Genomic DNA, 22620 nt, shown 5'->3' with positions numbered 1-22620 from the left:
TTAATAGGCGTTCCCTCTCGGTAGCGGGTACAGGGTTGTGCATGTGCAATTTTTTTTTTCAATTCACGAAAATCCTCCACTATACCTTTAAGTTTTGAACTCTGTACAAGAGGAGCAGCTGATCAGCTAACAACAAGCAGGAGGGAATGGGTGAAGGAGCTCAGGCAGGTAAGGTGGGGCAAGATCATGTAAACTTTGAAAAACAAATAGAAGAATCTTAAAATGAACTCTGACTGATGTAGAGAGCATTACAGTAATCAAGTTGAGTTTGAATTAAGATCTCAATTGCTGTTTGAAAGTGTTTTAACAGAATGGGCTTTATCTCTACAAGCTGTCTAAGGTGATAAAAACTGGAATTTTCCACTGCTCCAACCTGGCAATGTGGTTTATGAGCACTGTCTATTTCAAAACCAAATTAGAAATAATCTGCTTCAAGCAAGACGTGAAAATGCCCCCCCTCCCCAGAAAAAAAAGAGATGGTTCATGGGAAATGCTTGGGCAAAATACAATCATCTCTGTTTTCTTGCCATTGCAATAATAAGGGCTGAAAATTTTTCTTTTTTTTAGCGGCGTGTATATGTGAGTGTGATCTGCATAACAATGAAAGTAGATACAGAGTTTTCTGAATATTGAAGCCAGAGGAAGAAAAAAGAGAAAGGAATAAAAACAGGCAGCCAAGGATTGAGCCCTGTGGAACTTCATGATGTAGAGGAGTGGATGAAGAGTCCAAATAGAGATACGGTTCTGTCTGATAAATAAGACCTAAACCTTTCAATGCAAAACCACAAAAACCAGGTTGAGTTTGTGAACTTGATAATAAGAATGTTGTGGTCTACAGAAAGACGCTGTAATGTGATGAGTTTTAAAACCAGAATGAAAAACCTCCGTGACCTATTGCTTATCTGAAGTGAGGGAGTGGCGGCCTAAAGGTTAAGGCAGAGAGCTTGGAATACTGAGGTTCTGGGTTTTAGCCCCACTCCCACTGACTGCCACTCTGGGTCCCTGAGTAAGACCCTTAAACCCTGATTGCTCCCTGGGTGCCCCACGATGGCAGCCCCCTGCTCCCCAAGGGGATTTCAAAAAAGTCTGGGAATGGATCATTTCCTAAAAAACTTAAGTAATAAAAGGCAGCTAGTAAATAGACCAGACGTTTGCTTAGATAGTTTGGTCAAGGCCAGGCGTCCTTCATTTCTTAATAATATAACAATTATGAAAATTACTCATACTACTGATTGATTTAGATTCAAAACTATCTTAACTCAATCAAGAAGGTTGCTTAAGATTTGGAAAAACATAAACATATGAATGAGAGACGTATTATTAAGAATATCTTAGCCGAAAGGTGGTATTTTAAAAAAAAAAGAAAAGAAAAAACTTGCTTACAGTCTGCTTAAAATTTTGTGGGATTTATAGAAAAATGACGTGAATAAAAGGTAAGGCTCTGGAGCACAACCCTAGCAAGAGAACAGATGCTATCCGTATTTAATACGAGCAAAGAAACAATAGTTTAAGGAGAAAAAAAAAGGTTACAATTTTAAGAGTAAAATCCTACCTGACCAGTCTGTGCACTGACAGCGTGCAGCGATCCCCGTCCCGTAGCAACCACAATCAGCCGTTTGTCTGGACTCAGGACCACACAGGTGGGTTCAGAGGAGAAGGTTGACACCAGCTCACTGGGGTCAAACACAGAAGCAGGTTTTAAAATGCCACACAAACCAAATTATAGCATGAAATATAAAAAATGGCAACCGTGTTGACGATAATGTTTACCTCCCTTCTTCAGCATAATCTTTGCTGCTGTTTAGGCACTCGATCACACAGACTCCTGCTTTTCCTACCAGGCCTTTAGCCCAGATGTGAGCTGATGTTTCTGGAGGTTCGTTGAGCGCCTGCTGGATAAATAGAGCCGGCCACAGGGAGAGCGTGGAGGTGTGGCGCTTCAGGAAACATCGACAGTCGTCCAGGCGTCCCTCTGGGTCGACTGACAGGATGAACAATAGAATGAGGTCTTTTCCAAACGTTTAGATCAGGATTCCCTGACCAGCAGGAACATTGCATCCCTTGAATAAATTATCTATAGAGGTAATTTTCAAAGTACTTACGTAAAGCTGTAGTAGTTGACTCCTTATCTAAAGAGAGGGTAACATTTGACAGAAAAGATTAATTATCCATCAATGATCAAAGAAAAACGAGCCTGAATTTGTATTCATTATTTATCAAACATCAGGGTTTCCTCTAGGATTTTTAAACCTTTGTGGTGTCCGGTGAGGTTACATGAAATTTGTACTATTTAAAACTAAATGTTTATTGAACGTATTCCCCCTTTATAGGACACTGTGAAATACTTAGAAAATCAAAATTTCCAGCCAATAGTGTTATTGGAACACAGGATAAAACCTTATTACCTTTGTAACATTAAAAAAATAGGGATATTTTGATGGCAGAAATGAATGTTAATATAATAAGAAATGCCAACTTGCCTGTTGTTATTTTTGTTATTTTCTTAATATATTAAGAAAATAACAAAAGTGCTTCTATAAGAAATTCATGAAAAACATTCAGTAAAATAAACACATTCTTTTTTGGTCCATCATAACCTGACACTGGCACTTAATTTTTTTAGTTGATAAACCTAAATAAAATTAACCATGCTTATTAACTATTAAATTTTTCAATTAGCTTTTTACCTTTTTTTTTCTTGATCAGTTAATTTTTCTTTCTTAATTTCCAGTAGGTAATATATCATTCAAGGGCTCCTCTAATTGGTCAAATGCCAAAATAAGATGTACAGCCATGTAGCAAGATCTTTGCTGAATGACTGGATCTAGATCTTGTGCTTCTAGACCTCACTGAAGGGCGGGAAGCACTCAATTTGTAAGGGCTAGGCAAGTGATCAAAAACAGTAACTTGCCTTATAAAAGGTTATTCTAATGGCACAGTTTGCAGCCTCACTGAGAGCTTCTTAAAAATCTAGTTTCAATTCAATTCAATTCTGTTTATTTATATCACAACAATTCACAGAACGTCATCTCTGTCACTTTAAAGAGACAATACAGTCAAACTGGTTAAAATTTTCTGGTATAGAAAACCACATGACTATTGAGTTATTATTGACTTGTGAGACATACTCCTCCTGGATGAGCTTGCAGCATCAATTTTCGCCTGCATTTGGTTGTTGACCCTTCTGCAATCCCTCACACAGAGCATTCCTGAAACTCCCTTTTAACAGGAAGAAACCTCCAGCAGAACCAGGCTCAGTGTGAGCGGCTTCTGCTGAGGTCGACTGGGATGCAAGGAGACAGAAACAGACACACACAAAAAAGGAAACTGCTATCCAGCTCCAGAGGCGGCCCCATCCAGGAAACAAAGCCAGGCAGACAAGCTCTAAACCAGCTCCCATGTCAGAGGATGAAAGAGAGCACATCCAGCCAGTTACAGTCAGAGAAACAGGACTACACTGAAAAACAGACCAAGTGCCAACATCTATAAACAAAGGTGTTGATGGCAGCAGCACAGCTGATATTTTAATCCAGGATGATGTCATAGCCAAACCGGAACAGACCAGATGAAGCTACTATGAGAAAAAGTACAGAGAATGTAAGGTTATGGGTGGAACATAAATACTGCAGAATTAGAGTAAAGAAAGAATAAAGCAGAATGATAAAAATTGGTCCCATGTTCTCCTGCAGTCTAAGCCTATAGCAGCATAACTCAGGATAACGTAACTGTTTCGGATGAGGTAGAGACAAAGCGAAATATCGAAGGATAAATGTAGGAGCGAGGAATCTCAATATGGGCAGGACAGAAGGTGATTAAAAATCGTATTCAACACAAATGGCAAACTGAAAACAACACAATGCACGAGAAAGTAGAAAACACAACAATTTCCAATTTTATCAAAGCCTCTTCATGCCGTTGGAGAGCGACAGTCATTTCCTTCCTGGAGTTTTTCAACAATCTGTTTATAGTGTTGATATTTATGAGCCAAGTCATGGGTTGTCTCTACATGTTTACATTTATGAACCCGCGCCAGCAGGATCTGCTGCCTGCTCGCCATGTTTTCCATGCAGTTCCATCCATCTAGTGCATAATTTTCCTAGGTGGAAGGCCAAAATAACCTTGCAGACTCATCAAGCATAAAGTTTAACGTGGAAGCAGAAGAAAGTCGGTCTCCTCTCTGCTCTTACTGCAGGTAGGGTTTGCTGCATGACGAGGCTGCTGAGACTGACCCTCTGTTAGTTCTTTACACTAAAATATTATTACCTAACATATTTAATTAAATAGTAAAATTGTAAAGTTATAATGTTAAAAAACTTTATCCTGAAGGTTTGGGAACTTTTATATTGCCTTGTTATGCCCCACTAATGATTACATGTAGAGGAAACCCTGAACACCTTATGAATGCTCACCATAAAGGTCATATGTCTCTAGAAGGTGGTGAAGGAGGCCGAGGCTCACATTGGCACGCAGGAAATAATAATTGGAGAGCAGGGAGTGAAGAGCCCCCAGCTGTCCGCTTTGAATCTGTCCAAGCAAAGGCAACAAGGGAATAAAAATCTACACTCAGGTTCATCTCTTACCTTTAGTTTCTGCTGAACAGGAACCAATAAAATATCTTTGCAATAATTTTCAGCCTCAATAGGCTCAAGCATTGCATATAAGTAAATGTTTTTGGTGTAATATTTAAAAAATTGCAAACCAAGCTTGAAGGCAGATGCATGACCGAGTTTGCCTCAGAGCGAAGGAAGGTATGTTTTCCCTCCGGGTCAGCCATCGCCCACAGATGACCTGGTTAATTAGAAACATCACAGCATATTTAGAGTCAGTGAGGTGCTTTAATGGAAGAGCAAAGTGTTTGCATTACCTGCCAGCACGAGGTGAGCTCTGGCTATGTCATGTTCTGTTAGGAGGAGGAAGTTCTCAAAGCCTCTCTTCACCTCTGGGTTGTTCAGAGCCAAAACATCGTTGGTGTATTGGCAATGAGACAGACCGGTCAGACTGAAAGAAAAGACGCAAACTACCGGTAATTAAAATCTTAACTGTCTTTCATAGTTTGTAAATCATCCTTTTTAATATTGTATGAACATTTTGTGAACTATGTAATAAAAAAAAGTTAATTACAGAAGGTCAAGGTGTTAAAATAAAAACATTGCGACTCAAAGATACCAGTCTTTTCTTATATCTCTAATAGTGACCATAGTAGAGTATATTTCAACTCCTATACCACCATCATGAATGTGTTTCTGACAGTTTTGGCTGTTTTTCCATTAATCCTCTCACTGTTTATGTGGCCACCTTTAGGTCAGTAACATTTATCTATGAGGATTAGGGCTGAAACAATTAATTGGATCAATCCTGATTAATCGATTAATCATCAACTAAGTTAGTAATTGATTTATAATTTAACTGGTGTACAGAGACAGATACCAACATTGAAAAAAATAAATAAATAGAAACATTGTGTATTTAACATAAAAAAAAAAATATAAATAAATTGAAAAAACTTCTTTGTCCATTAATATATTCTATCCAGGATGCCAGAGGTGGAAATATTTTAGTTTCACCTGTTTTATTTGTGTAAAAAATCTTCTATAAGGAACATTTTGCTCTCCAATTATTAATCAATTAATCAAACAAATAATCCTCAGATTAATCAATTAGCAAAACAAATGTTAGTTGCAGCCCTAAAACAAAATAAAACTGATTAATCAAACAGAATCCTAATCTGTCTGATCTTTCTTAAAGAGGAAAAAAAATTGTGCACCCAAGTGAACGTGGAGGTCATCAGTTACTGACTAGGAAATGGGAAAATTGCCATCTCCTCAAAATAAAATACATCATTGATTTTGTTAAAAATAACCGACTATAACATTGAAATTAAATGTTAGACACTTCTAATATTTCCAAACTGTACTTATTCCGCTCCTAATAAAGTATTTTTTGTTGTTTTTAACCATGAATGACAGAGGATGAGCTTGTACCTTTGTAAATTCCTAACAACCTGAGTGAAAACTGCCATGGGAATACGTCCTTTTGGCTTCCTGGAGAGATGCAGCACTTCCTCCCATGTCATCTGCTCGCCCCGTGAAGACAGGTCATTACAGGTTCTCAGCAGAGAGTACAGTTCAGGCTCTGTTAAACCTGTAGATAAAGAAGCAAACACAGATGGAACGGTCTGAATCCTCTCTCAAAGTCAGGAATGATTGGTTAAAAGTAGTGTTGCGCCGATGCCCTTTTTTGGCCCCGATACCGATACCTGGCTGTGCAGTGTCGGCCGATACCGATACCATAATAATGTAAAATAATTGCCATCATGGCTTTGTCAAGCTGCTGCCTACCTTTGTGAAGCAGGAAAAAATCTAATACAAAGTGAATCCAGTAGAACTTTTTATTGCCTACCAGGAGTGGGTGACAATAGTTGAATAGACTTATGGATCTCAAAATGGTATCGTTGCCCTATTTGTTGGTACTCGCCGATACCGATACCACCATTTTAGGGCAGTATCGGGGCCCCGTCCGATACTGGTATCGGTATCGGTGCAACACTAGTTAAAAGTTTATAAAACATTACAGAACCGTAGTGACCTTAGATTTTGTTGTGGTTAAATCATGAATAAATAAACTATGGTAATGGTACAGAGTAAAAATAAAAAGGAAACTAGGACTTTAGACATTTGTAAATGATCCATTGTCCTTCACAGGTGAGGGTTTTCAGGTGGAGTGAGAGTCTGAGACTCGTCCAGAAAAAGACAGATGATGTCCTCTGGGTTGGTGGTCAATCTTTGCCTGAGGCAGTGGAATCCAATCATCTTGATTATTCACCAAGGGTTATATGTACAGTAATAGCAGGAAATGGGACAACAGACCAGAGTCTTGTTTGCAGTAATGTTGGTGCCGTTCTTTAGCAAATTACCTCGAATAAACTAAAAGTACATTAGTAGCCATTCAAAATTTCCACACTGTCCTTGATGGGCCCTTGACTGGTCCCACAGGCTTAACTTTCTGAAGGATTGGTAAGGACAGTCCCCACCAATAATTTCAATACATAGAATTTGGCTCTGAACAATATGTGGGACATTTTTCTAAATTTGATTTTGCCACTTTTGGAGGAGGATAATCACTGATGCAGCTGAAAGGGAAAACACCCATCAATCAATTCACATTTTTCTAGATGGATTGATGGAAGGATGAATGAAACTGAAATTGTGTCCATAATAGGAAGATATATTGCTGTTGGCATCACAATCAGATGTTATTCATCCTTTTTTTTTATACAATAATGTCTAACTACCCATAAATATAAATATCAGTGTATTTTTGTTCTTTTTTGTTCTAAACAATAGCAAAGCATTCAATAAATCTCTAACGTTCTGCTCTCTCCTTTTTCTCATATTAACTTTGCCTCTTCTTTTCCTTTTTGGCTGTGACTCCATCCTGGAGAGAAATCAGCTGTGCTGCTTCCATCAACACCTTTGTTTATAGATGCTGGAGATCGGCCTGTTTTCCAGTGTAGTCCTGTTTCTCTCACTGTGACTGGCTGGATGTGCTCTCTTCATCCTCTGACATGAGAGCTGGCTCGGTGCTTGTCTGCCTGGCTGTGTGTTTCCTGGACGGGGCCGCCTTTTACAGTTGCTTTTTGTATCTCTGCTTCTGTCTCCTTGAACCCCAGTTGGCCTCAGCAGATGGCCGCTCACACTGAGCCTGGTTCTGCTGGAGGTTCCTTTCTGTTAAAAGGGAGTTTTTCCTCTCCACTATCGCTACAAGCATGCTTAGTGTGAGGGATTGCTGAAGAGTCAATGAGTCGATGCAATCAACTGGTTTTCCTCAGATAGAAAACTTTGAATCAATTTGACTGGATGATGTGGTGAACTGTAAAGTGCCTTAAGATGACATATGTTGTGAAGTGGCGCTATATAAATAAACTGAATTGAATTGAAAACTGAGTCCCCTAGAATTCCTTTTTTAAACATCAATATTTGTACTAAATTATTTTTTCTGACATGATTTGAGGACATTAAGATCTAAAGAGAAGCATCATATTCTGGTCAGACACTGTAATTCAGTGAAAGGATGGAGTCAGAGTAAACAAATATGCAAGAGTCACTACAGTGGCTTGAAGTTGGAGGGGATTTTGCTGGGAGTTGGAGGGAAGTGGGCTGCCATTCGGCTGGCGTTTGACTGGGAAGGGCCATTTTGAATGGTGGCTACTGTAAAGGCGTCTGGAATATCCAACTGCCCCAGCATGACATTTACAACTGCAAATGAACAAGAAACCGTTAAATTCCTGCAGAACTTTACCAGTATTGCTGACAGTGAGGGCTGCAAGGGTCAAACGGAGCCCTGGTATGGTTCTGTACTGGATGCAGAGTCTCTCCAGGCTGTACTGGACCAGCAGGCTTAGAGACTGAGGTAAATCTTGCAGTGTTTCCTTCAGCTGAAATACAACAACACAGTTTGCTCCCATTATCCTTGGCAGCTGAGCAAGTTGGAAAAAAAAAATCTGCATATAAGTTCATACCTTTTCAAAGGAGGCAAAGTTCCTCAGGTCTTCACAGGCCAGGTGCAGATAGAGAGGACTCACCGCTCCTTTCTTTGTTATTAAAGTCTGGAGCTGCATTTACAGCACAATAGTTTTATAGTCAAAACACAAGTTCCAGTAATATGGAAAAAGATCGAAAATGTATAAACAGAACCTGATTGTTAAAAGCAGAATCGCTGAGCTTCTTCCCAAAAACGTCCAGCTCTTTCTGAACAATCTCTCTCTTGTCTGGCATACTGAGCTGCCCCAAAGAAAACAGGACCGTCCCTCTTTTCCTGACTAAAGTCTGCAGCAGAGGCGTATTGGAGGAGATGCTCAGAACTAAACAGACACCCTGAAGAGAAACAATAGAATTAATATATAAAGTTTAACAAAATCCTTTTTTTTTTATCTTCTTGTTACCAACTTGAGGAAGCAGCTGTGGGATCCAGTCAGAACTAAACTGTCCTTTGTCATCTTGGACAAGATCCACTCCATCAACCAGCACAACCAGAGGTTTGTCCTTCTTCATTTCTCCAAGGGTTGAGTGAAATTCTGACAGCAAATCCCTAATATTACAAATAAAAGTTAAAATAGCGAGGGATCAAAGCTGTTTTGTATTTTGTATTTGTTGGAGCCTCTTACTTATAGAGGTGAGGAAGAGGTGATTCTTCCTGTGTGTGTTTAATCTCTCTCAGGCACTGTACGAGGCATCGAAGAAGATTTCCCACAGAGCGCGCCGACTGGCTGGCAGCAGTGGAGTAAGAGATGACGTCACAGCAGAGTTTTGTTTTAGACTTCAGTCCACTGCGGATGGCTTCTGCTAGAGCAGCCTGACAGAAGCAAATGCATACAAGAATATAAAGAAAAGCACAAATCAAACTACATTTTCCTATAAAGCAATTCATTTTACCCCTTCTTGAACTGCATTCTAAACGTAGCACAAGATGTTTCAGTTCCTAAGATTATTCCAGAGGTAAAGTTTTCGGGGCTAAAATCCCAAAACAAAAAGGCTTTGCGTGATGAGTCTAACAATCAGTGGTCCAAGAAGTCCTAATGATGACAATAAAAATGAAGAAAAAAAAAAGGAAATCGAGGGGGGAGCTTGATGTCATCCGATACAGCGGAGCCAGGACCTCACACTGGAGCAAGGCCTGGGGTCGGACTTCATCTGCAAGCGCATGGTGGTCAGGTGCCTTTTCAGGGGACCCAGCTGGGGCAACCCCAAAGGAGTGATGGGGGGCCATCCTCAAATGGGCCTACCACTTGCAGGGGGAACCACGAGGTACCGGGCAAAGAGGATTGGGCACCAGTCAGAGGAGACCTGATCCACAATCAATTTGACAAACTCTGGCGAAATGGAATGTCAAATGAGTGTGTTTGTTTTCCCAAAGCTATTCTGTCTAGTGTCTGAGTGTACCTCTATTGGACAAGAGGTTTACATTCCATCACCTTCAGGTAGGGGGGCAGGTCTCTATCTATTGTCTCGGCCTGTTGACCAAACGGTAGTATAGAGCACCAGGCATTCTTAGCATTGTTAGGGGGGCTGTTAGATAGCCCCCCTATTGGATATTCCATAATTCTGCCGGGGTACTCCAATGCCACTGTGGAAAACAGGGTGATTGGGGCCGGAATTGTACATCACCCAGGCTGAAGTCTTCAAGGTGGTCAAAAACCTCCATGGAGGCAAGATTAGATAGACGAGATCTGCCCTGAGTACCTTATGTCTCCGGATGCTGTCCAGCTGCCATGGCAGAGATGCCTCTTCAACATCATGTGGTGTTCAGGGACAATGCAGCTGGACATGCACCTAGAGAAGGCATTGACCGTGTCCCTTGTGGTGCCTTGTGAGGGGGGTGCCCCAGCAGTAATGAGTGGAGACCCTTTACGGGGGCTGTCCGGTCACTGTACATGTAGAGTATGAGTTTGGTTCACAATGCCACCATTAAGTCAGAACTGTTCCCAGTGCATGCTGGACTCCGAATAAGGCTGCCCTCTATCACAGTTCTGTTCATAACCCATATGCACAGGATGTATTTACTGCAGCCAAGGACCCATAGCATGTCTGGTCTGGAGACCAGCAAATTTCGTTCCTGCTTTTTGCAGATGACAAGGTTCTGCTGGATCCCTCTTGACCAAGACCTATACCATGCACTGGGACGATTCGCAGCAAAGTGTGAAGAGTCCAGGAAGACAATCAGCTCCTCTAAATACTAGGCCATGGTTCTTGAGAGTCCCTGTCTCAAGCCGAGGTGTTTAAGTACCTGAGGATATTGTTCACGACCAATAGAATGAGATCCTTGATAGAAGTGGCTGAAATTAGCTTTCTCAATTTAGGTGGGCTCTCCCTTAGAGATAAGGTGAGAAGCTTGATCATTCAGGCGAGACTTGGAGTAGAGCCGCTTTTACATAGTGAGTAGAGTCAGCTGAAGTGTCTCAGACATATTTCTTGCAGCTCTGTCTCCTGGACAGAGCTAGAGGAGGTGTCTGGCAAGAGGGATGTATGGGAGTCTCCACTGAGACCGTTGCCCCGTGACTCGGTAAAGATGACAAGTACAAGTGTAAGTCATTTTATTGCAAAAGATCTTTGCTTTCTCCTGCTGATACAGGTGAGGCAATTTGCTACCTGTTGCCCCAGGAATGATCTCCATTCTAAGGAATGATAAGGCATTATAATTACTTTGGATATTTCCTGAGAAGAAGATTATGTTTAATGGGGAGTGTTGGCCTAGTGGGTCCGAGCAGCACACTTGTGATCTGAGAAGGTTGCAAGTAGCCTACCCTTTTCGATCACCACAGCCTCCACTCTGTGTTCCTGAGCAAAACACTTAACCCCACTTCTCCCTGGGTGCCACACAAGGGGATTGGTTAAATGCAGAGATGAGGGAGTGGCTGTGTTAGGGCATAGGGCTTGGAATTCTGAGGTTCTGAGGTCAAGCCCCACTTCAACAGACTGCTACTCTGGGTCCCTGAGCAAAAGACCCTTAACCCCCACACTGCTCCCCGGGCACCGCACAATGGCAGCCCACTGCTCCCCGGGCACCGCACAATGGCAGCCCACTGCTCCCCAAGGGGATGGGTATCCTGATATACAGAGTAAGAGCAGCTCAAGCATCCTCTGAATGACAGCACTCCTACCCCAACTATTAACACTTAGCTCAGCCTTCCTATACAGTAAGCTCATTTCTGCCACTTGTACAGTATCTAGCATTTTGAATCTTTGATCGTGATTTGTGATTGTGATATCATATAAGCATGCACACTAGTAAATCAAGACCCTTATTTTTCTTCTCATATTTTTCTCCATAACAGACTGGAGCAGCATCTGCACTGCTGCAGATGAGGCCACAATCGTCCACTGGATATGGACCAGTCTTTTTCTGGCTGAGACCATGACCTGGATTCCAGAGGAATCTTCACTTGTTCCGGTCATGGCATGCTGATATAAAAACCACATAATCCACAGAGAAAACAACAAAAGCAAAGGTTGGCTCGACAACACTGTCCATTATCACACCACAAACAGGACTGATGGCAAATTGCAGACCAGGTGGAGTCCAAACCTATACTGAGGGCGACAGGTTAACTTAGTCCATAGAACATGGACACTGCTCTTGCTTTTGCTAAACAGAGACTACACATCCTCAAAAAGCAGCTCCAGCAATCTTCATGCAGCATTAATCTTTGATGTATACTAGATAGTTTTGCCAGGTTACTTTAATAATCGTTTAATGGGATTTCATTTTTGCCCTATGGCTTCTGATGCCGTTTTGCCTTCCTAACAGTTTCTTTTACAGTAAATTAATTTTGATGCCTCTCATCTTTTTGTATAATGAGGTTAAAAACAGCGTGGAATTTAGTTCCAATCAATCCAAATTTATCATGCCCCAAGAAATAATTACAAAACATTTTCTTTGATATCTTATCGCATTACCATGCCTTTCTAAGCTGATTTCATGTTGCCACCATCTTTTTAATGCCATATATATTCAGTAGTAGCTGAAGACATAAATTTACCATGAAGACAGTTTTCCCCTCCCCAGGTCCTCCTTCGATCACCAGCATTCCTCCCTTGTTCTGAACCTGCTCCACCTTCCCCACAGCATTGGACAGTAGCTTTGCCCTTCCAAAGAACTGCTTCTGCAGCGCCCCCTGGAGGACCTCCTGCTCAGACACCTCCAAGGCCGTCTCTGCCTCTTCATCCTCCTGCAAGGCACCATAAAATAATAATAATAATAAATAAATTAAAAACATTAAATACACAAGGTGATTTTGAATTTTCTGTAAATTTAGCAATTAAAATGGCAAATGGTAAGTTAAATACATTTTCATAGTGCTATTCTAGGTGCACTAACCAGTTAATGTGCTTTCACACCAAAAGGAAAGTCACAATCATGCCGACCAAAAATAATGTACCTAGGAGACCTTAATCAATAGGATACTGGAACAGAACCCACAACCCCTCATTTGTAAGATGACTAACAGTCGCCCCACTGGTTTTTTATGGTCATTTACTTACATTCACAAACAGCTTTGTCACAGCCACCCAAAGGTCTTCGAGCACAGCGTTCCCAAAGTCCTCCAGCTTTTTCAGGTATGGTTTCCCCTCCACTACGCCTCCCCACATACATGAGTAACTGAAAGAGTGAAGAGGGGGAGTTCAGGACTTTAAATTTACTGTACTAATTCAGCTATTCACCAAACAAACAAGGATTTAGACAACTTTTACTGTCATTTTGTTTACAAAAAAAATTTCCTTTTGTACAGCTTTCATGAGATTTGCATTCCATAAAATGCAGCAGTGATCAAATGTAAATATTGTGGGAGAAAAAACCTTGTTGCAAAAAACACATTGATATGGAAGTTTGGAGCATTAAATATATAATGTGCAAATATGCAGTATTTTAGGCCAATAATTCCCTTTAACAACCGACCTTTCAGACACTTAGACAGGTATGGGGTATTGTAGGCTAACAAAAGAAGCCAAACGACCTCCATTCCAAAGGGGTGGACCCCTTCGTCCGTCTCAATTTGCATGTTTTCAAAACAAATGCAAGACTTTTGTTGGGCTACTGTATAAAACTTCAAACTCAACGCTATTCCTGACATTTTGAATTGAAAACGCTTCCTGGGTGGGAAGCGAAACATCTTCAAACTTGGAAATAAAGTCCACTGGATTGTTTTGTATTTTTTGTTTTTTTTGGAATGCAGTGCTTTGGTTTGGTGTTGTCAGTGCGATGCAGAGTCTGTGACATGATTTAGAGTCTGATGGCAGTGTGGAAGACGCTGTTTCAGAATCTGCTGGACCTGCATCAAATGCTGTGAAGCCTTTGATGGTGGGGGTGTGAGAGGTCATTGATGATGTAACGGGGTCAGGACACGCAGTGCTGGGATGAAAGCTCTTATTTCATCCCAGCGCTGCATGTCCCGAGATGCATGTTGGCATTTGTTTGTCTAAGTGTATGAGTATTAACTTCCTTCAAAACATAAATAAAAAAGTTTATTTATACATGCGTAACTGAAAGAGTGAAGAGTAAGGAATCCTTCAAATCCTAAGGATATTCCTGTGTTCTAGGGCTGCATCTAACAATTATTTAGCAAACCGATTAATCTATTGATTATTTTTTCCGATTAATCGATTTATAAGCAGATAGCCAAAGATTCTTTAAAGAAGACTTTTTACGAAATTAAACCAGGTGAAACTCAAACTTCTCCACTTGAGGAGTTCTGCATATAGAACATATGGACAAACATATTTTTTTATCATAAATAAATCAAGGTTTATATATTTTTACAATCTTGATATATTACTGCTCTAAGTAGGTTTCTCTGTCAGCTGAAATTACTCCAGTTAACAATCAATCGATAACAAAATTAGTTTACAATTATTTCAATCATCGATTAATCCGATTCAACCCTACTGTGTTCATTTAAAACTTAGCCTGTACACATAATTTCAGCAAAAAACCCCCCACAATTTACACTTTAAATGGTTTATAGGCATTAAATGGTTTTATAACGTTGATCATTTTATTAAAGACTGAGAATGAGACATTAAAAAAAAAAAAAAACTGCATCCATCAAGATAAATTTAAATAATATTTTTTCACTAGAAACTAAATAAATTTTTTTAAAGACGGAGAAAATGAACTGATTGCACAGATGGTTGTGTCCCTGTTTAATAGCCTAGTAAACTAGCCCCACCCGCCAGCGGCCAAAATCATTTTTGCCTGCGAGTGGTCTAGCCTCTATCAGTGCCCCAGGCCCTAGAACTGGCGGGCCAACACAATACAGAGATGTGTTTTGAATGTCTGGATGCAAAGCGGGCGGGGTTTTGTGGGTGGGACGACAAAGCTGCACAACGAGGAGAAAGCACAACAAGGAAGATGGCAAAAACTATTAAACAGTTCCCGTTTGACTCAGGTTTGGAATCAGTTTGGAAGGATTAAACTTGGGGTTTTCGTTGAAACGTGAGCAGGAAGAGGCTCTTTGCTCATTCATTTTTAGGAAGGACGTATTGGCCGTTTTACCGACAGGCTGTTTGTTTACACTTCCCCACCAGCAGTCAGTTGCGCTCATTGGTCAGAGCGTTGGCCAATAGGCACAGACTTGGTTTGAAAGGCAACAGGGTTGTTCTAATCAACAATCTTCCAATATCTCATTCATCGGGGCCAGACTAAATTACACATTTAGTCTTGATATATTGACCTAACCCTAACCCGTTTGACGGACACTTAGAAAATAAACCCTCATTTATTTGGTCCTTCAAACTTTTGTGTTTCATCATAAAACTGATGCAACGAGGTGCGTAAGCAGAGAAGAGAGAACATTAATCCCCTGTTCTGCAGACATGTGAGAACTCACTTTTCAGTGACTTTGACTCCATCATCCAAAAGTCGTCTCTTCAAAGAAGTCAGTTTCTTCTCGGCCTCATTTGATTCAGAAGCAAAATGTGATCTCCAAGCCACAGGGACTGATCTGAACAAAAAACAGGAAGGTAGAGCTGTTAAACAGGGAAACAACTTCAGCTCAAAGTTTTAGGTTTTCTGCTTACTTGATAACCACTGGATCTCTGAAGTAGCAGAACATCCGCTGGTTTGCCGAGTCGGGATAAAGAGCCTGGAACTGGCGGATCTCCATCTCTGTGATGGAGAGACCAGCTGGAGCAGAATCCAGCTGCATTTTCATATCATTATATGACATGGCTGTACATCTAATTTTGGCATTTGACCAAATACATGAGCCCTTGAATTATATATTTCCTACTGTCAATTAAATTGAAATTAAAAAGTTAAGTCAAGAAGAAAAGGGTAAACAGCTAACTGAAAAGTTAAAAAGTAAAGTTAATACTCCTAGTTAACAATTATATTTAGGTTTATAAACAAAAAAATGTCAGTGCCAGTATCAGCATTAATGCCTCTAAGGTTGTGTTGGACCAAGAAAACCTGTCTGTCACTCTCAGAGTGTTTTTATGAATTTCTTATAGAAGCACTTTGGTTATTGTTCTTAATATATTCGGACAAGTTGGCGTTTCTTGTTATTACATTGACATTCATTTTTGCAATCAACATATTTTTTTTTATGTTACAAAGGTAATCAGGTCTTGTCCTGTATTCCGATAACACTATTGGCTAAAAATTAGGATTTTCAAAGTATTTACTAAGTGGCCTATAAAGTCTTACCCAGCTGTACTGGGGCAGGTCTGGTAGGACAGGGCGGGGGGGCACCTGGCCGTACCTCTCCCCCAGGATCCCAACCAGCATCTGGCTGCGGCAAACCTCAGAAAGACACAGCTCCGTGGCCCTCTCCGACTCCTCCTCGGTCACGCCCCAGCGGAGCTCCACCTCCTGTAGGTGGAGGCAGTGGGCTGCGGCGCGGCGGCGGAGCTCAGGGAAGACGCTGCGCACCAAGACATCCCGTTCAGCGTGCATGTCTCTGAACGTGGAGGAGATGAACACTCGAACACCTCTCCATCTAGGAACAGCAGGAATGTTTGAATATTGGGCGAAAATTGTGAAGTTAAACCTTTTAGCACTAAATCCTTCCAGTCTTTTACCTCAGCTTCGGGATGGCTGGCAATGACATGGTGTTGTTGGAGATCTGCTTCTCTTTGGCTCCATCTGGTGGTGGGATGTTGTACAATTTGTCCAAATTCTCGACATGATCCAACAGCCGAGAAGATCCTCGCTCTGTTATAAATCTGAACAATTCAAACAGATGGATCCCGTTGGTTAAAACCCCACAGTGGGTTAGCATAGATCAGCAAAAAGATTTTAAATTCAGATGAAGTTATAACATTTAGCAAATGTATGGTGTGGTAAATTAAAGACGATACTAAACTGATTTTTAGAGGAATTTTACCAGGAACCAAAGATCTTTACTCAAAAAAGAACAGAAATCCTTCTTTGACTTTAGAAACTGGAAGATTTAACCAAATCCCAGAAGAAGAGAATGGAGTTTTTTTGTTTTCTGTAGCCCAACGTATGATGGTTTTTAACTTGTATTGATGGATGATATGCTTAGACAAATGCCTGATTTGTTTTGGATTACTATGATAAGGTGAAATTATTGCTTAATTATAATGTTTATAAGTTGGCCATATTTATTTGTAAAGCCCGGAAGAATCCGCAGAATTGTTTATTTGGATTCTGATTCAGAATCATATATCTGCAGAAAAACTGAAAATGGTCAAATCAAGTTTTCTCACCTTCTTCCAAACATTATTTCGTTAATTTATTAAATACAGAATGCCATTGGGTTGGGTTCAACATGTTTTTACGTGTGGTTTGGGAAGTTTGCTTTCAGATCTCCTGTTTGATCCATCTTACCTCAGGATTTGCTCACTGAAGCCTCTCAGCTCCACAGCATTCCTGTCTCGAGGCTTCTCCGATTCTCCAGATGACCTGAACAGAAAAGTTCAGGTTTAATTAAACCTAGAAAGTCTTATGACTATGAACCAATGCAGAGCGTTTTCTTTTTTTTACCCATCCACTAATACGAAATCAAAATAAAGGGTTTTTTTGTTTTCCTTTCTGTAGTTCTTGATAGCACATTCCAAGTCCTTTTCCAGCCAAGACTGTCTGAACGTGATGATGTTATCCACCTGAGGAGAATAAACATTTAGCTCAGACGGTCTTCAGATGGATCATATCTGTGGTAATGACGTCACACACAACAATTGGATCTAAAGTGTCAATCTAAATGATCCCACCTTGCAGCTGAAATGTTTGAACTGGATCTCTAGAAAATGACTTGCTGCACAGCAGGAGCTGTAATGCCCACTTCAAACCACAATGTTATATTTTTCTATCTGTATATATAATGTTTAACAATCATTTTGCAAGCAAGTTGGTGGGGAGAGTTGGGATAATTATCATTGATGATGAGTGAGTTTATTACACCATAATTTCAAACTGATGTTTTCCACAATCGTTTATCTAATTAAGTAAATTCCTCTTTCTGAATATACAGTTATAATCTTTATTCTGTACGTGACAAATATTTGGGAATGGGATGAGAGTGGTGTCCTTCAGCTATGAACAAAGTGTAATATTTTGATAAGGCTGGAGCCATGGATGTCTCTTCATCTGCTAACATCTTTGATGTAAAATGTGATAATGTGGCAGACTGGAGATGTATAAAACTGTTACTCGGAGCCACTTCCTGAGAGGTGAGCCCAGAGATGAGCAGCTGCCTTCTGTAACTCTAAGCAACTTTTCTGATCCGAGTAAGGTTACAATTTCTATCAAAATCTGTTGTCCTGTCTCATGGTTATTTAAAACATGTACATTGTTAAGTGTTATTTAAAGAGTTTGTCCCGAGTGATCTCTTTTCAGCAAAAAGAATTGGAGAGAGAAACCTTCAACGTGTAAACACAGAGAGGCTGTCTTTAACAGGAGGAACAGAAAAGGGTTTGTTATAATTTAGACCAAGCATTTCAGCAAAAACACTGAAGAAATAAGCTTGTAAGGAGAAATCATATTATTTTAAAACTATAAAAATCAAACCGAAAAGGTTTATAAGGGCCTCTTGAAACTGTTAAAACTTTTTAAAAGTTTTCAAGTTTTTAAGTGTGACTGTCTGGATGAATTGTAAAGTGCCTTGAGATGACATGTGTTGTGAATCGGCGCTATATAAATAAACTGAATTAAATTTAATTGAATCGCAGCTTCATATTAAGACTTTTGATTTTCTTTTTTCCTTCCAATTTTGAGCTTAAATAAACTTCAGAATGTTTGTTTTTATGGAAACTGTGCTGATTTACCTGCTTGCTTGTCTTTTCTTTAAAATAGCACCTTTATGTGCCCACTATAATCACAAGCATTTCCAAATATATAATAAATTCTTTATTCAAGAGTGCAGAAAGGCTCAGTTGTGCTTGATGCACTTATGCACGTTCTGCACCAAAACAATGCGTCTGCAGCTGTCATACTTTAGGGAACTTTTCTGCTTGTATTTTATTCTCTGGCCAACTCCTGGTGTGTACAGCTTACAACACCACACGGCATGTAGAGGTAGAAACCACAGCTATTTCCAACATTTTTAAAACCTCATTTTAGAGTGATGGTAACCACAAAAAATAAAAAATTCCATCCCTGAACAGAGTGGGAGGATTGCGGTTTCGGTTACCAAGCATTTCAAATTCAGCCACGGATCTCATTCCAAAGTATGGACTTCCGTTGCCAATCAAAATAACTGTTATTTCTTTGTAAGTATCAATATTCTTTTAGGCACTTTGTATTAACTTGTGTATGAAAGGTACTAGGGATGCACGATATAATCANATATCGGCCAAAATCCCAATATCGTGCATCCCTAAAAGGTACCATAGAAATAAACTAGCCTTGCCTTTAAGAAACACACAGCATTAACTCATAGTGTAAGTAGGAAAAACTTACCTTGTTTTTCTTTGAAAACAGCCTGTAGTAGAAACTGGTATCCTGTTCTTCATTATTGTTGCCGAAGTCCTGCAAAAGATTTCATGTTACATTTTCACCCCCTAAGGTGCCTCCAAACTATCAATGAGGATGACGGAGTGTTTTTCTGCTAAACCAAAACAACCGAGATCCCACTTAAGTGATGTTTGCAGGTTTTCCTGCAACTTCAATTCAGGACGTTGGAGGAAAGGGAGTGTTGGCCCAGTGGGTTAGAGCAGTGAGCTGGTGCTCTGAGAAGGTTGCTAGTACCCACAGCCGGTACTCTGGGTCCCTGAGCAAGACCCCACAGTGGCAGCCCACTGCTTCCCAATGGGATGGGTTAAATGCAGAGGGTTAATTTCTCCAATTAAGTTAAATTTCTATTTTTTCTATTTTCTATCTCATTAAGCAAGAATTTATTTACAGGAGCTCATAACCCAATTGGTAGAGAAAATAAAGCCAAGAGAGTCTCAGCTCTTACTTTAAACTCATGTCCAAACTGTTTTTTTTTTCTTTTTTTACATTTGTAGTGAGAGAAAACTATATTTAATGGAAATCAATCTGATTCAGTTTACCAATAATTACTCAGTTAAAGGATAAAATGTTGAACAGTGAAGTAATCTATCCCAACTTTACAGACAAATCTGGAGATTTAGGTATTTTTTTTCCAGGTTGGTTTAGGATTCTCACTAAATAAATGACTTGATTAGGGAGGTGGACTAATGAGAGATACATTTTATACAAATTTATTAAATTAAGGCCAATATTCTTTGTGGTTCTTATACTGGTTTTTTTATGCTTTACCTTTAAATAAAGGTCTTCTATATTCATTCCTATTAGGTGTTAAATGTCCTTGTTCCCATCTTTTGCTTTTTTGTCCTTTTTTATCTTTACTTCTCTCTAGTCAGTTAGTTACCGTCTTAACAATTTGAAATCTGGACCATGAAAAACTCAGAAAAATCTATTTTTTTCTGTTAGATTGTAATTTAGGAAGCAGTATTAGGGCAGGGCTAGAGATTTTTTTTTCTTCCATTTCGAGAATAAAGTCGTAACATTATGAGATTAAAATTGTAATTTTTTAATTTTTTTAAGTATGAAAAGTAGGACATGTCCAGGAAAAAAAAGACGTCTGGTCACCCTACCATATCAACAGTTTGATATTTCAGTGAGTGATTGCTTGTTGCTATGATGCGTCTTTGCTCAGCATCTTCGCTCGTTGTAAACCAACCAATCAGCGCACAGCTCATCTAAATATTTATGAGCATACCATAAACGGAAGAAAACTTGTCATTTCATTTTAGGGCTTTTAACCAGGCTTGCGTTAGGACTCATAGAACAGCAAATATGCCTTTTTTCAGCCCAACCAGTGTTACAGACCCATTCAGAGACCTTAAGGACCAGCACCAGATACCCTATGGAATCATTCTATCATCCCTTTAATATAAATCCTTACCTTCAATTCTTTGACCAGGCTTCTGACGTTTTCCAAAAGAACGTCTGAACTCAGCTCAACTTCCTTACCGCAGCTGTAATGACTTAAGCAGAGCCGGCAATCTTCAGACCTGCTCTTGATCATCAAGGCGAGTAAAGCCAAAACCTCATCCATCTACAATAGTTCATGAACAAAGACACAACCCAGCTTAATGATAGCTTTCCCCCGCCCTACATGTACCTCCATAATGTTAAAACCAAACCAACAGCACTCACAGTCGGAGTGAGGGGGTTGTGCGCTTCCTCGTTTCCCCCGTGCTTTCTGGTGCCCTTTTCTTCCTGGTCCTCCTCGTCTTCCTGTTCATCGGGGTCATGAGGGAGGCAAAAGTCCTGCTTCTTGCTCCAGGACTCGTCACTGCAAGTGTCAGCCATGACTAAAATGATGGTTTTGCCAGGCAGCAGGGGCACGTTGTAGGAGCAGGAGATCTGAACGGCCGTCTCCAGGGCTTTACGGTAGCGGTCCAACAGGTCGACGCTGTACAGCCTCTGACTTAAAGCACAGATCAAAAGGTCCGTTTATTTTAACTAGACCTGCTTTAATGAGACTATAATATGCAAGTGTAAGATTTTTTCAATTCTGCATAAAAAGCATAGCTTCCTATAAGATCAAATTTGGGAACACAATCAAATAACTTCTGCAGAGTTCTTTGTTTTTACCTGGCCTTTAGAAGCTGGGCCTTCTTGTTTTTATACAGCCGGTAGATAAACGGCACACCAAGTGTCAGTTTCAGTCCCCTCTTCTTACACGTCTGCCAGTCATGGCTCTTGCTGCGCCTGCTTTTGGGAATCTTCTTCAGGATGCTCACCAGGATTTCTTTGGTTGATGGGATCGCTTTCTCAGACGCAGAGGCTAAAAAAAATGAGATAACAAAATAAAAAAATCCTCATCCAGCACCAGAAACTCAGAGACTGATACTTTTTAAAGCTACAGTATCCTTTCCACCTTTAATGATGCATATTTTCTGTGCAACTGAGCTGAAAAATTAACATTTATAAGAGGGATAAAAAATAAAACCTATCAATAAGCTGGTGCATGCATTTAAACTACTTTAAATATATCCCAAATATTAAGTCTTCTTTAGTGGACGTTTATTGTCACTGTCTCCCTTATTAACTATAAAATTAATACAATTTGTGTCCTTTTAGGTGACGCTGTTAATGGTCTGTTATATTGAGACATTTAGAGCCAGCATCCTGCATAATTAGAGCTCCTCTTGCTCCTACATACCTTTTAAAAAATGTAAAGCTATGGTGCCTTTTAATGGGCTGCTAAATGGAAAAGTGCGTAATTCTGCTTCCTTGCAGCAAGAAGGTTCACGGTTTGACTCTGGGTCTTTCTACATGGAGTTTGCATGTTCTCCCTGTGCACGCGTGGGTTCTCTCCGGGTACTCCGGCTTTCACAGTCCAAAAACATGACTGTTAGGTTAATTGGCTCCTAAAATCTCCTTTGCTGTGAGTGTGTGTGTGAATGGTTATTTATTCTGCTTGTCTCAGTGCTGCTTGTGATGGACTGGCGACCTGTCCAAGGTGTAACCCGCCTCTCGCCCACAGACAGCTGGAGATGGGCACCAGAACCCCTCGCAACTGCGCTTACGATAAGCCTGACGGAAAATGGATGGATGGATGGATGGATGGATGGATGGATGGATGGATGGATGGATGGATGGATGGATGGATGGATGGATGGATGGATG

At 40.3% G+C, this 22620-nt stretch overlaps 1 protein-coding gene across 1 annotated transcript in view; it reads right to left on the bottom strand.

Annotated features, from left to right (window-relative positions):
* tep1 (telomerase-associated protein 1) overlaps positions 1-22620 on the bottom strand; it is a 59093-nt gene that overhangs the window by 24695 nt on the left and 11778 nt on the right. The window contains exons 12-35 of the mRNA XM_015395697.1: positions 21583-21775; positions 21142-21415; positions 20888-21040; positions 19417-19485; positions 17503-17621; positions 17347-17421; positions 16575-16718; positions 16201-16492; positions 15573-15694; positions 15383-15496; positions 13038-13155; positions 12536-12724; positions 9164-9351; positions 8946-9087; positions 8694-8873; positions 8519-8611; positions 8299-8434; positions 5982-6141; positions 4865-4998; positions 4700-4788; positions 4410-4524; positions 2103-2129; positions 1771-1981; positions 1553-1673 (exon numbers count right to left, since the gene is read on the bottom strand). Coding sequence (XP_015251183.1) covers positions 1553-1673; positions 1771-1981; positions 2103-2129; positions 4410-4524; positions 4700-4788; positions 4865-4998; positions 5982-6141; positions 8299-8434; positions 8519-8611; positions 8694-8873; positions 8946-9087; positions 9164-9351; positions 12536-12724; positions 13038-13155; positions 15383-15496; positions 15573-15694; positions 16201-16492; positions 16575-16718; positions 17347-17421; positions 17503-17621; positions 19417-19485; positions 20888-21040; positions 21142-21415; positions 21583-21775 — 3458 coding nt within the window. The remainder of the gene's footprint in view (positions 1-1552; positions 1674-1770; positions 1982-2102; positions 2130-4409; positions 4525-4699; positions 4789-4864; positions 4999-5981; positions 6142-8298; positions 8435-8518; positions 8612-8693; positions 8874-8945; positions 9088-9163; positions 9352-12535; positions 12725-13037; positions 13156-15382; positions 15497-15572; positions 15695-16200; positions 16493-16574; positions 16719-17346; positions 17422-17502; positions 17622-19416; positions 19486-20887; positions 21041-21141; positions 21416-21582; positions 21776-22620) is intronic.

Source organism: Cyprinodon variegatus, unplaced genomic scaffold (genome assembly GCF_000732505.1).
Source record: "Cyprinodon variegatus isolate N-32 unplaced genomic scaffold, C_variegatus-1.0 Scaffold753, whole genome shotgun sequence".
Taxonomy (NCBI): domain Eukaryota; kingdom Metazoa; phylum Chordata; class Actinopteri; order Cyprinodontiformes; family Cyprinodontidae; genus Cyprinodon; species Cyprinodon variegatus.
The sequence above is the reverse complement of the archived record's forward strand: the minus strand, read 5'-3'. Positions and strand labels throughout refer to the sequence as shown.